The following is a 15,444-nucleotide window of genomic DNA, read 5'->3' on the forward strand; positions in this document are numbered from 1 at the left end:
AACAACACAATGACAATAACACAATGACAATGGCAACAACACAATGACAATAACACAATGATAATGGCAACAACACAATGACAATAACACAATGACAACAACACAATGACAATGGCAACAACACAATGACAATAACACAATGACATTAACACAATGGCATCAAAACAATGACAATGGCAACAACACAATGACAACAACACAATGACAATAACACAATGACAATAACACAATGACAACAACACAATGACATCAACACAATGACAACAACACAATGACAACAACACAATGACAACAACACAATGACATCAACACAATGACATCAACACAATGACAATAACACAATGACAACAACACAATGACAACAACACAATGGGGCAATAGCATCCCCAATCCCTCTTTTAATGGTGTGAGGTGTTTTAGCTACAAACAATAACACACACACACACATAGACAATAAGATAGAGCTCAGACTCACCAAGGTCTCTACATGCTTCAGGGGGATGTCGTTATCAGGTGCCTAGAAGGGTGAAGGAAGAGAGAGAGAGAGAGAGAGAGAGAGAGAGAGAGAGAGAGAGAGAGAGAGAGGAGAGAGAGAGAGAGAGAGAGAGGGAAAGGAAGAGAGAGGGAGAGAGAGAAAGAGAAGACGATGGAGATAGGGAGAGGAAGAGATATGAAGTGAGAGAGGGAGGGAGAGAGAGAGAGGGGGACAGAGGGAGAGGAAGAGAGAGGAAGAGAGAGGGAGGGAGAGAGAGAGGAGGAGAGAGGAAGAGAGAGGGAGGGAGAGGAAGAGAGAGGAAGAGAGAGGGAGGGAGAGGAAGAGAGGGAGAGAGAAGAGAAAAGTTGAGACTACTGTAAATACATTACACAACCTATAATGTGGAAACTTGGTTGGGATTATACCTAGGGCTGTTGTGGTAACCATATTACCACCACACCGGCGGTCACGTGTCATGAAGGCAGTCAAATTCCACGTGACCGTGTTTAGTCACGGTAATTAGGCTCTCCAAGCTCTGATGCTGCTGATGGTCATTAGTAGCCTAACAAACTTGCTAACTGCCTGGTACTCAGCACTCTATTGTCCCTCTAATCACTCTGACACCAATGCACATGTATTAGAAAATCTAATCAAACACTTCATGAGAGTCCATGAGCTCATGTTGCTCAATATTTCAATAGGCTATGCAATTGCGGTAGAAAACAGAGTGATGGCCTCGACTAAAAGAGGAGGATCCCATCAGCTTTCTATGGGCTAGGCCTACAATATTTATTTCTCAACTTTCCTAATATTAACACATTGATTATATTTACAACAGGAGTATAGTCTACCTGGCTGGCATGAAAATGAACCACGCGGAAAAGCGTCCTCCATTCGCTATTTAAGTGATGACATATTTTTTTCCCGCTGACCCTGTTTCGATACAGGTGCAAGATAATGGTCCATTCTAAATTTAAACAAATGTCACACATATATTATTTAGTAAATGTAAAGACAAGATTAAATCAAGAATAGTCTGATGGGTGACAGTATTAGTCTATCACTTATAAATGATGTATTATCACTTGTGAATCATAGTCGCTCACCTCATGTAGCCTAGCCCATAGTCCTATAAGGTTAGTATCACACCTCATGTAGCCTAGTCCATAGTCCTATAAGGTTAGTATCACACCTCAAGTAGCCTAGCCCATAGGCCTATATGTTTTAATAAGGTTAGTATCACACCTCATGTAGCCTAGTCCATAGTCCTATAAGGTTAGTATCACACCTCATGTAGCCTAGCCCATAGTCCTATAAGGTTAGTATCACACCTCATGTAGTCTAGCCCATAGTCCTATAAGGTTAATATCACACCTCATGTAGCCTAGTCCATAGTCCTATAAGGTTAGTATCACACCTCATGTAGCCTAGCCCATAGTCCTATAAGGTTAGTATCACACCTCATGTAGCCTAGCCCATAGTCCTATAAGGTTAGTATCACACCTCATGTAGCCTAGTCCATAGTCCTATAAGGTTAGTATCACACCTCATGTAGCCTAGCCCATAGTCCTATAAGGTTAGTATCACACCTCATGTAGTCTAGCCCATAGTCCTATAAGGTTAATATCACACCTCATGTAGCCTAGCCCATAGTCCTATAAGGTTAATATCACACCTCATGTAGCCTAGCCCATAGTCCTATAAGGTTAGTATCACACCTCACGTAGCCTAGCCCATAGTCCTATAAGGTTAATATCACACCTCATGTAGCCTAGTCCATAGTCCTATAAGGTTAATATCACACCTCATGTAGCCTAGTCCATAGTCCTATAAGGTTAGCATCACACCTCATGTAGCCTAGCCCATAGGCCTATAAGGTTAGCATCACACCTCATGTAGCCTAGCCCATAGGCCTATAAGGTTAGCATCACACCTCATGTAGCCTAGCCCATAGTCCTATAAGGTTAGCATCACACCTCATGTAGCCTAGCCCATAGCCCTATAAGGTTAGCATCACACCTCATGTAGCCTAGCCCATAGTCCTATAAGGTTAGTATCACACCTCATGTAGCCTAGCCCATAGCCCTATAAGGTTAGCATCACACCTCATGTAGCCTAGCCCATAGCCCTATAAGGTTAGTATCACACCTCATGTAGCCTAGTCCATAGTCCTATAAGGTTAGTATCACACCTCATGTAGCCTAGCCCATAGTCCTATAAGGTTAGTATCACACCTCATGTAGCCTAGTCCATAGCCCTATAAGGTTAGCATCACACCTCATGTAGCCTAGTCCATAGTCCTATAAGGTTAGTATCACACCTCATGTAGCCTAGCCCATAGTCCTATAAGGTTAGTATCACACCTCATGTAGCCTAGTCCATAGTCCTATAAGGTTAATATCACACCTCATGTAGCCTAGCCCATAGCCCTATAAGGTTAGCATCACACCTCATGTAGCCTAGCCCATAGCCCTATAAGGTTAGTATCACACCTCATGTAGCCTAGCCCATAGTCCTATAAGGTTAGCATCACACCTCATGTAGCCTAGCCCATAGCCCTATAAGGTTAGTATCACACCTCATGTAGCCTAGCCCATAGTCCTATAAGGTTAGCATCACACCTCATGTAGCCTAGCCCATAGTCCTATAAGGTTAGCATCACACCTCATGTAGCCTAGCCCATAGTCCTATAAGGTTAGTATCACACCTCATGTAGCCTAGCCCATAGTCCTATAAGGTTAGTATCACACCTCATGTAGCCTAGTCCATAGTCCTATAAGGTTAGCATCACACCTCATGTAGCCTAGCCCATAGTCCTATAAGGTTAGTATCACACCTCATGTAGCCTAGCCCATAGTCCTATAAGGTTAGTATCACACCTCATGTAGCCTAGCCCATAGTCCTATAAGGTTAGTATCACACCTCATGTAGCCTAGCCCATAGTCCTATAAGGTTAGTATCACACCTCATGTAGCCTAGCCCATAGTCCTATAAGGTTAGTATCACACCTCATGTAGCCTAGCCCATAGTCCTATAAGGTTAGCATCACACCTCATGTAGCCTAGCCCATAGCCCTATAAGGTTAGTATCACACCTCATGTAGCCTAGCCCATAGTCCTATAAGGTTAGTATCACACCTCATGTAGCCTAGTCCATAGTCCTATAAGGTTAATATCACACCTCATGTAGCCTAGTCCATAGTCCTATAAGGTTAGTATCACACCTCATGTAGCCTAGCCCATAGCCCTATAAGGTTAGTATCACACCTCATGTAGCCTAGCCCATAGTCCTATAAGGTTAGTATCACACCTCATGTAGCCTAGCCCATAGCCCTATAAGGTTAGTATCACTCCTCATGTAGCCTAGCCCATAGTCCTATAAGGTTAGCATCACACCTCATGTAGCCTAGCCCATAGTCCTATAAGGTTAGCATCACACCTCATGTAGCCTAGCCCATAGTCCTATAAGGTTAGCATCACACCTCATGTAGCCTAGCCCATAGCCCTATAAGGTTAGCATCACACCTCATGTAGCCTAGCCCATAGGCCTATAAGGTTAGTATCACACCTCATGTAGCCTAGTCCATAGCCCTATAAGGTTAGCATCACACCTCATGTAGCCTAGCCCATAGGCCTATAAGGTTAGCATCACACCTCATGTAGCCTAGCCCATAGGCCTATAAGGTTAGCATCACACCTCATGTAGCCTAGCCCATAGTCCTATAAGGTTAGCATCACACCTCATGTAGCCTAGCCCATAGCCCTATAAGGTTAGCATCACACCTCATGTAGCCTAGTCCATAGTCCTATAAGGTTAGTATCACACCTCATGTAGCCTAGCCCATAGGCCTATAAGGTTAGCATCACACCTCATGTAGCCTAGTCCATAGTCCTATAAGGTTAGCATCACACCTCATGTAGCCTAGCCCATAGCCCTATAAGGTTAGGATCACACCTCATGTAGCCTAGTCCATAGTCCTATAAGGTTAGCATCACACCTCATGTAGCCTAGCCCATAGCCCTATAAGGTTAGCATCACACCTCATGTAGCCTAGCCCATAGCCCTATAAGGTTAGCATCACACCTCATGTAGCCTAGCCCATAGCCCTATAAGGTTAGCATCACACCTCATGTAGCCTAGCCCATAGTCCTATAAGGTTAGCATCACACCTCATGTAGCCTAGCCCATAGCCCTATAAGGTTAGCATCACACCTCATGTAGCCTAGTCCATAGTCCTATAAGGTTAGTATCACACCTCATGTAGCCTAGCCCATAGTCCTATAAGGTTAGCATCACACCTCATGTAGCCTAGCCCATAGCCCTATAAGGTTAGCATCACACCTCATGTAGCCTAGTCCATAGTCCTATAAGGTTAGTATCACACCTCATGTAGCCTAGCCCATAGTCCTATAAGGTTAGTATCACACCTCATGTAGCCTAGTCCATAGTCCTATAAGGTTAGTATCACACCTCATGTAGCCTAGTCCATAGTCCTATAAGGTTAGTATCACACCTCATGTAGCCTAGCCCATAGCCCTATAAGGTTAGTATCACACCTCATGTAGCCTAGTCCATAGTCCTATAAGGTTAGTATCACACCTCATGTAGCCTAGCCCATAGTCCTATAAGGTTAGTATCACACCTCATGTAGCCTAGCCCATAGTCCTATAAGGTTAGTATCACACCTCATGTAGCCTAGTCCATAGCCCTATAAGGTTAGTATCACACCTCATGTAGCCTAGCCCATAGGCCTATAAGGTTAGTATCACACCTCATGTAGCCTAGCCCATAGCCCAATAAGGTTAGCATCACACCTCATGTAGCCTAGCCCATAGCCCTATAAGGTTAGTATCACACCTCATGTAGCCTAGCCCATAGCCCTATAAGGTTAGTATCACACCTCATGTAGCCTAGCCCATAGTCCTATAAGGTTAGTATCACACCTCATGTAGCCTAGCCCATAGTCCTATAAGGTTAGTATCACACCTCATGTAGCCTAGCCCATAGTCCTATAAGGTTAGTATCACACCTCATGTAGCCTAGTCCATAGTCCTATAAGGTTAATATCACACCTCATGTAGCCTAGCCCATAGTCCTATAAGGTTAGTATCACACCTCATGTAGCCTAGCCCATAGTCCTATAAGGTTAGTATCACACCTCATGTAGCCTAGCCCATAGTCCTATAAGGTTAGTATCACACCTCATGTAGCCTAGTCCATAGTCCTATAAGGTTAATATCACACCTCATGTAGCCTAGTCCATAGTCCTATAAGGTTAATATCACACCTCATGTAGCCTAGTCCATAGTCCTATAAGGTTAGCATCACACCTCATGTAGCCTAGCCCATAGGCCTATAAGGTTAGTATCACACCTCATGTAGCCTAGCCCATAGTCCTATAAGGTTAGTATCACACCTCATGTAGCCTAGTCCATAGTCCTATAAGGTTAGTATCACACCTCATGTAGCCTAGCCCATAGGCCTATAAGGTTAGTATCACACCTCATGTAGCCTAGCCCATAGTCCTATAAGGTTAATATCACACCTCATGTAGCCTAGTCCATAGTCCTATAAGGTTAGTATCACACCTCATGTAGCCTAGCCCATAGTCCTATAAGGTTAGTATCACACCTCATGTAGCCTAGCCCATAGTCCTATAAGGTTAGTATCACACCTCATGTAGCCTAGCCCATAGTCCTATAAGGTTAGCATCACACCTCATGTAGCCTAGCCCATAGTCCTATAAGGTTAGTATCACACCTCATGTAGCCTAGCCCATAGTCCTATAAGGTTAGTATCACACCTCATGTAGCCTAGTCCATAGTCCTATAAGGTTAATATCACACCTCATGTAGCCTAGCCCATAGTCCTATAAGGTTAGTATCACACCTCATGTAGCCTAGCCCATAGTCCTATAAGGTTAGCATCACACCTCATGTAGCCTAGCCCATAGTCCTATAAGGTTAATATCACACCTCATGTAGCCTAGCCCATAGTCCTATAAGGTTAATATCACACCTCATGTAGCCTAGCCCATAGTCCTATAAGGTTAGCATCACACCTCATGTAGCCTAGCCCATAGTCCTATAAGGTTAGTATCACACCTCATGTAGCCTAGCCCATAGGCCTATAAGGTTAGTATCACACCTCATGTAGCCTAGTCCATAGTCCTATAAGGTTAGTATCACACCTCATGTAGCCTAGCCCATAGTCCTATAAGGTTAGCATCACACCTCATGTAGCCTAGCCCATAGTCCTATAAGTTTAGTATCACACCTCATGTAGCCTAGTCCATAGTCCTATAAGGTTAGCATCACACCTCATGTAGCCTAGCCCATAGTCCTATAAGGTTAGTATCACACCTCATGTAGCCTAGCCCATAGTCCTATAAGGTTAGCATCACACCTCATGTAGCCCAGCCCATAGTCCTATAAGGTTAGCATCACACCTCATGTAGCCTAGCCCATAGTCCTATAGGTTTTAATAAGATTTGCATCACAACTTAAGTGGTGAATTTAACTCCTTAAAATTAAGCACATTTATCCGCTTTACAATGGCTGTAGAGCCTAACTGGTATATATATATATATATATAAGCAGCACGTGAGTTTCAAGTTTGGGGAAGATCATTTTCACCATAAAAATGCACCTTTTATAATAAAAGCATCAGATGCATAATTGCATTTACGGTCACTTTTCCATTATGGTGTTTTCTGCTAATGGAACATTTGTGCTTATAGCCTATTATCATGTGCACATTGCTGCGCTTATAATGTGAAGAAATAGCCTAATAGTTTATCAACATTTTAAGCTAAACGTTCTGATCAGTTGCATCAGCCACATTGCGTAAAAAAAACTTTTTTTTGCTGATAGTGATTGTATTAATTTAGGATCTATCGTATCCCACACCGGTCCCAGACTGTGTTTGGAATATTTATTTCACAGAACATAATAGGTCGACGTTTGGTACAATGGGGGATAGTAGATTGACACGGGCTTAGTGCTTTGTCTGTTTTGTAGAACTACTCATCTTGCTGGCTGACAAAAAGTAAATGTGGACAGTAGAGGTCGACCGATTAATCAGAATGGCCGATTAATTAGGGCCGATTTCAAGTTTTCATAACAATTGGAAATCGGTATTTTTGGACACCGATTTTGCCGAGTTTATTATTATTTGTTATTTCTTTACAACTTTATTTCATCTTTATTTAACTAGGCAAGTCAGTTAAGTACACATTCTTATTTTCAATGACGGCCTAGGAACGGTGGGTTAACTGCCTCGTTCAAGGGCATAACGACAGATTTTCACCTTGTCAGCTCGGGGGATCCAATCTTGCAACTGTACAGTTAACTAGTTCAACGCAATAACGACCTGCCTCTCTCTCGTTGCACTCCACAAGGAGCCTGCTACGTGAATGCAGTAAGCCAAGGTAAGTTGCTAGCTAGTTAAACTTATCTTATATAAAAAACAATCAATCATAATCACTAGATAACTACACATGGTTGATGATATTACTAGATATTATCTAGCGTGTCCTGCGTTTCATATAATCTGACTGAGCGGTGGTAGGCAGGAGCAGGCTGTAAGCATGCATTCAAACAGCACTTTTGTGCGTTTGCCAGCAGCTCTTCGTTGTGCATCAAGAATTGCGCTATTTATGACTTCAAGCCTATCAACTCCCGAGATGAGGCTGATGTAACCGAAGTGAAATGGCTAGCTAGTTAGTGCGCGCAAACAGCGTTTCAAACGTCACTCGCTCTGAGCCTGTGGTTGTTCCCCTTGCTCTGCATTTGTAACGCTGCTTTGAGGGTGGCTGTTGTCGTTGTGTTCCTGGTTCGAGTCCAGGTAGGAGCGAGGAGAGGGACGGAACCTATACTGTTACACTGGCAATACTAAAGTGTCTATAAGAACATCAAATAGTCAAAGGTTAATGAAATACAAATGGTATAGAGGGAAATAGTCCTATAATTCCTATAATAACTACAACCTAAAACGTGCACTTTTACTTTCTCCTCCAACACTTTGTTTTTGCATTATTTAAACCAACTTGAACATGTTTCATTATTTATTTGAGGCTAAATTGATTTTATTGATTTTTTTTTATTTTTATTTCACCTTTATTTAACCAGGTAGGCTAGTTGAGAACAAGTTCTCATTTGCAACTGCGACCTGGCCAAGATAAAGCATAGCAGTGTGAGCATACAACAAAGAGTTACACATGGAGTAAACAATTAACAAGTCAATAACACAGTAGAAAACGAAGGGGGGGTCTATATACAATGTGTGCAAAAGGCATGAGGAGGTAGGCAAATAATTACAATTTTGCAGATTAACACTGGAGTGATAAAAGATCAGATGGTCATGTACAGGTAGAGATATTGGTGTGCAGAAGAGCAGAAAAGTAAATAAATAAAAACAGTACGGGGATGAGGTAGGTGAAAAGGGTGGGCTATTTACCAATAGACTATGTACAGCTGCAGCGATCGGTTAGCTGCTCAGATAGCTGATGTTTGAAGTTGGTGAGGGAGATAAAAGTCTCCAACTTCAGCGATTTTTGCAATTCGTTCCAGTCACAGGCAGCAGAGTACTGGAACGAAAGGCGGCCAAATGAGGTGTTGGCTTTAGGGATGATCAGTGAGATACACCTGCTGGAGCGCGTGCTACGGATGGGTGTTGCCATCGTGACCAGTGAGCTGAGATAAGGCGGAGCTTTACCTAGCATAGACTTGTAGATGACCTGGAGCCAGTGGGTCTGGCGACGAATATGTAGCGAGGGCCAGCCGACTAGAGCATACAAGTCGCAGTGGTGGGTAGTATAAGGTGCTTTAGTGACAAAACGGATGGCACTGTGATAGACTGCATCCAGTTTGCTGAGTAGAGTGTTGGAAGCCATTTTGTAGATGACATCGCCGAAGTCGAGGATCGGTAGGATAGTCAGTTTTACTAGGGTAAGCTTGGCGGCTTGAGTGAAGGAGGCTTTGTTGCGGAATAGAAAGCCGACTCTTGATTTGATTTTCGATTGGAGATGTTTGATATGAGTCTGGAAGGAGAGTTTGCAGTCTAGCCAGACACCTAGGTACTTATAGACGTCCACATATTCTAGGTCGGAACCATCCAGGGTGGTGATGCTAGTCGGGCATGCAGGTGCAGGCAGCGACCGGTTGAAAAGCATGCATTTGGTTTTACTAGCGTTTAAGAGCAGATGTAATATATTAAGTTAAAATAAATGTTCATTCAGTATTGTTGTAATTGTCATCATTACGAATAAAAAAATATATAAAAAAATGGCCGCTTGATCGGTATCGGCTATTTTGGGCCTCCAATAATCGGTACCGGTATCGGCGTTGAAAAATCATAATCGGTCGACCTCTAGTACAGTGGACAGTTCTTCCAATATCTTCAATATGCACCGCGGAATTGGATGCGAATGTCTATCTTCACTTGTAGCCTGTGAGAAATACCCGATCACGTGATGAAGCACGCAGCACTCGGGGAAAAGCGCACAATGGCCACTGGACGCAAAAGGCATGGATTTTTTGGGGGGGTGCATTACGGCCACAAAGGGGATGCCGGTGTGAAATTCGAGGCTTTATCAAGTGCTTGTCAAATTGTGAATGAGAGACTATTGGAGTGTGTACAGCCTGAGCAACAAAAACAAAGCAGAGCTCATGAGTCTCATCATGCAGCCTTACAATGTATTAAAAATCTAAACATATAGCCCAGCGTTTGTAGAACTAATAAATTTACATTAATTAACTCTAAATTAAGCATACAGTATAGGAGGACCTATTTCTTTGTTAACTGCTCAACACAGAATAACAGCATGTTGTTCAAATTGTTTGGAGAAAATATCATTTCTATTTTAGTCAGCTTTGTTCAATTGCATACTATAAAATAATGCCACGGAATTCTAAGCAAATCTTGTCTGCTAAATGAACTAGTGTAGGCCATAGCCATATGGCCTAGCCAGATCAGGACCTAACATAAGAGTATGCTATTCTGTTCTTCTGAAACAGCCTACATTTTCTTCGTATCATGTTTATTTAGACCTGTCTAAAATAAATAATGGATTTATTGTGAAGGTGTAGACTATATTATATGGATTTATTAGACTTTTTAAAATGTAGATGTTCCTAAGGTCGGCACCCATGGCTTGTAGGCTATGTGTGGAAGCCAGGAGATACTAAATGTGTTAATGTTAAATAACGGTCAATTACCGTGAGACCGACAGTTATTTGCTTGACAATCACCGGTTGATGAAAATGTGTGACCGCCACAGCCCTAATTACGCCTCCTATGGACTGGTTGCATTATCACCTTTTCATTCACACTTGAATGGCCAGACATAATAGTAATGGTCAACAACATCCTTTCCGTGAGTCCTGATACTGGCTACTGACTAAAGTTCATGATGCCGTTGACCTTAACAAGGGCCAGTGGAAACAAACTAGCCCCATAACATCAAAGACCCACCACCATATTATACAGTGGGTATGGGGTTCTTTTCTGCTCATACGTTCTCATTTCGATGCCAAACCCCACCAGTGGCCAAAGAGCTCTATTTTCATGTCATCTGACCAAAGCACCAGTTCCAATCCATGTGCCAATGCCGTTGAGAAAACACCAGCCGTTAACATTTGTTGGATGACTTGAAAACAGAGCTCTTTTGGCCACGCACACCAGGACTGTAAAATATGATGGTGGTGTTATTTTGCTTCCACTGGTCCTGGGGCCCTTGTTAATGTCAACAGCATCAAGAACTTGACCCAGTGCCAGGACATTTTAGCCAAAAACCTTGGTTGAAACTTGGCCTCAAGTGGATCTTCCGGCAAGACAATACCCCAAGCACACATGAAAGAAATGGTTAATTGGCAACAGAATCTACATTTTGCAATGGCCATCCATTCTCAGGACATGAAACTCATTGAAAACCTGCAGAAGAGGGAAGTCCATAAGCACAGACTAACAATTCTGGATGGAGGAACGGTCTGAGATCCCTCCCAAAGTGTTCTCCCATGCATATATATTTTTTTAATCCTGACAAGGTGAGGTATTGAAAGTTATTGAAAACATGGGTGTCAATTATTTTGACCCCTACCTTTTTGAGAAAAAGTATTACTTGTTCAACAAAATCTATTTCTCTGAGAAATTGTATTTGTATAAAATAATATAATTTCCCTAATCGTTTTTGAGCATACAATATAGGTCAGTATTTGAATTATTTATTTTACACAGTCATTTTTTTCTCATCTTTATCAAGGATGTCAATCATTTCAGATCCCACTGTATATGTGTCTGTGATCTTTGTGTCCACATGTGTATCCCACAGTGTGTGTTATAATCGGATCTGGGTAGAAATAGCAGGCAATCTGTTTGCTTTCAATTACCTCGGTGTACTTGATTTAGCTTGCCTGGCACAATGGAACCAATGATCCGGCACACCAGGGAAGTTAAATCAATAGCATCTTAAATACATAAAAAATGCCTCAAATACCATTTTGACCCAGGCCTGTCATGTTATATTTCAATAGTGTTTTGTGTGAAACGGTGCTGTTCGTGGCCCTAGAATTCCTACGTACCTAGCTGGGGAAAAGCAGAGATGGGATACGCCTTGAGCGCGTGGGAACATCTATAAACCCTCTGTGGTAAATATTTACACTAAGAGACACATCCCTTCCATTAGCCCAACCCAGAGAGACCATCTCATCTCCATCCCTACTGCTGAAGCCCTGTCACGCTGCTGCAGTACAACCATATACAGCCATGGGAAGAGAAAGAGACAGAGAGACAGAGAGAGGGGAGAGAGAAACAGGGAGAGAGAGGAGAGAGGGATAGAAACAGGGAGAGAGAGGAGAGAGGGAGAGAAACAGAGAGAGAGAGGAGAGAGGAGAGAAACAGAGCGAGGAGAGAGAGAGAAGCAGGAAGAGAGAGGAGAGAGGGAGAGAAACAGAGAGAGGAGAGAGAGAGGGAGAGAAACAGAGAGAGGAGAGAGAGAGAAACAGGGAGAGAGAGGAGAGAGGGAGAGAAACAGGGAGAGAGAGGAGAGGAGAGAGTGAAACAGGGAGAGAGAGGAGAGAGGGAGAGAAACAGGGAGAGAGAGGAGAGAGGGAGAGAAACAGGGAGAGAGAGGAGAGAGGGAGAGAAACAGGGAGAGAGAGGAGAGAGGGAGAGAAACAGGGAGAGAGAGGAGAGAGGGAGAGAAACAGGGAGAGAGAGGAGAGAGGGAGAGAAGCAGGGAGAGAGAGGAAAGAGGGAGAGAAACAGGGAGAGAGAGGAGAGGAGAGAGAGAAACAGGGAGAGAGAGGAGAGAGGGAGAGAAACAGGGAGAGAGAGGAGAGAGGGAGAGAAACAGGGAGAGAGAGGAGAGAGGGAGAGAAACAGGGAGAGAGAGGAGAGAGGGAGAGAAGCAGGGAGAGAGAGGAAAGAGGGAGAGAAACAGGGAGAGAGAGGAGAGGAGAGAGAGAAACAGGGAGAGAGAGGAGAGAGGGAGAGAAACAGGGAGAGAGAGGAGAGGAGAGAGTGAAACAGGGAGAGAGAGGAGAGAGGGAGAGAAACAGGGAGAGAGAGGAGAGGAGAGAGAGAAACAGGGAGAGAGAGGAGAGAGGGAGAGAAACAGGGAGAGAGAGGAGAGAGGGAGAGAAACAGGGAGAGAGAGGAGAGAGGGAGAGAAACAGGGAGAGAGAGGAGAGAGGGAGAGAAACAGGGAGAGAGAGGAGAGAGGGAGAGAAACAGGGAGAGAGAGGAGAGAGGGAGAGAAACAGGGAGAGAGAGGAGAGGAGAGAGTGAAACAGGGAGAGAGAGGAGAGAAGAGAGAGAAACAGGGAGAGAGAGGAGAGAGGGAGAGAAACAGGGAGAGAGAGGAGAGAGGGAGAGAAACAGGGAGAGAGAGGAGAGAGGGAGAGAAACAGGGAGAGAGAGGAGAGGAGAGAGAGAAACAGGGAGAGAGAGGAGAGAGGGAGAGAAACAGGGAGAGAGAGGAGAGAGGGGAGAGCCAGGTCTAAAGGAAATACATGATGTCATTGGTCGGGGTTGTTCTGACTAGCAGGCTGGCTCTCATTAGCTTCACATTGTTGGAGTGATATGAGAAGCCACTGAGTGGGACGATAGCCTATACACACACTAACACTAGGTAAGAAGACCGGCATTAAATCGTAGGGCATTGTATCAAAGTCACAGCCAGTAGACAAGACATACACTGCCCCGACTAATATGGCAATGATGCTTAAAACCTCTAGTACAGCAACAAATACCTACTCAGAGGAGAAGTGTGTGTGTGTGTGTGTGTGTGTGTGTGTGTGTGTGTGTGTGTGTGTGTGTGTGTGTGTGTGTGTGTGTGTGTGTGTGTGTGTGTGTGTGTGTGTGTGTGTGTGTGTGTGTGAGTGTGTGTATTCTAATTTTCCATTACTCTAAAGCACACGTGTCAAGCTCATTCCACGGAGGTCCGAGTGTCTGTGGATTTTTGCTCCTCCCTTGTACATGATTGTTGAAATGAGGTCACTGATTGGTAAGGAAATCCCCTCGCCTGGTTGTCTAGGTCTTAATTGAAAGGAAAAATACTGGGTCCTGTGTGGATCAGTTGGTAAGTGTTCAATTCCCACAGTGATCACGTACTGTATTGAAAGTTTCTTTGGAGAGAAGTGTCTGTGTGTAAGTGGTATATACCTACTTTATATAAAACATTGTAACCCACGTAAGAACAGTGGTGTAAAGTACTTAAGTAAACATAATTTAAAGTACTACTTAAGTAATTTTTTGGGTATCTTTACTATATATATTTTTGACAACTTTTACTTCACTACATTTCTAAAGAAAATAATGTACTTTTTACTCCATACAATTTCCCTGACACCCAAAAGTACTCGTTACATTTTGAATGCTTAGCAGGACAAGAAAAGGGTCCAATTCACGCACTTATCAAGAGAACATCCATGGTCCTCCCGCCTGCCTCTGATCTGGCGGACGCACTAAACACAAATGCTTCGTTTTAGAATTTTGTCTGAGTGTTGGAGTGTTGCCCTGACTATCCAGAAATAAAAAAAAACAAGATTGTGCCATCTGGTTTCCTTAATATAGGAATTTGAAATAATTTTAACTTTTACTTACAATAGTTAATTATATTAAAAACCAAATACTTTTAGACTTTTACTCAAGTAGTATTTTACTGGGTGACTTTCACTTTTACTTGAGTCATTTTCTATTAAGGTATCTTTACTTCTACTCAAGTATGAAAATTGGGTACTTTTTCCACCACTGATTATATCATTGAACTACTAGTTTCCCATCATGCAACACTGTAGAAATCATCACCAATTACTTTTTAATATCTTAACCTGTCTGATATCACACATGTATGACAATTGGGTACTTTTTCTATGACTGTATGAGAGAAAGAGCCACATGATCCAAACAACAAAATACACTACTGATCCGAAATAACTAGCAGGGGTGTCACACTATCCCCAGCTAACAAATCTAGGGAGAGAGAGAGCATTTTTGTAATGTTACTCGTAATGTTCCCCTAATACTTGAGTGTCCAGTTTTCCATTAGTTAGGGGAACATTCTATCTATGTTAGCAAAAACCTTCTGGTAATCTTTTTAGTATGTTATGGTGTTAAAGTTAGGAGAACATTCCCTTAATGTCAAACAGAACTTATCTAGAAGGTGGTTGCAACGTTCTCAGAATATACAACATTAATGTTCTAGATACGTTTTATGGGACGTTGTAAGAACATTCGTGTGTCCAGTTTTCTGAGGGTTGGGAGAACATTCCATCAACGTCCCACCAAATGTACACAGAACATGGTTGCCATGGATTTCAAGGAAATTGTGGAGAGATGCTCAGCTATATAGAAATAATAAATATTTATAATTTATGAGGGATAGTGGAAATGTGGTCAGAATTTGTGCTCAACGGGTATTCCTACAGATTTTAATTAGATCAGTTAGGGGCGTTGTAACTGTTGCCAAA

General features: G+C 42.9%; 1 protein-coding gene across 5 annotated transcripts in view; it reads right to left on the reverse strand.

Moving 5' to 3' along the window:
• Positions 1–15,444, reverse strand: part of LOC109905236 (tensin-1) — a 346,409-nt gene that overhangs the window by 118,441 nt on the left and 212,524 nt on the right. For all 5 annotated transcript variants that reach the window (XM_031801026.1, XM_031801022.1, XM_031801028.1 and 2 more), the window contains one exon: positions 476–517. In XM_031801026.1, the coding sequence (XP_031656886.1) occupies positions 476–517 (42 nt within the window). The remainder of the gene's footprint in view (positions 1–475; positions 518–15,444) is intronic.

Source organism: Oncorhynchus kisutch, linkage group LG2 (genome assembly GCF_002021735.2).
Source record: "Oncorhynchus kisutch isolate 150728-3 linkage group LG2, Okis_V2, whole genome shotgun sequence".
Taxonomy (NCBI): domain Eukaryota; kingdom Metazoa; phylum Chordata; class Actinopteri; order Salmoniformes; family Salmonidae; genus Oncorhynchus; species Oncorhynchus kisutch.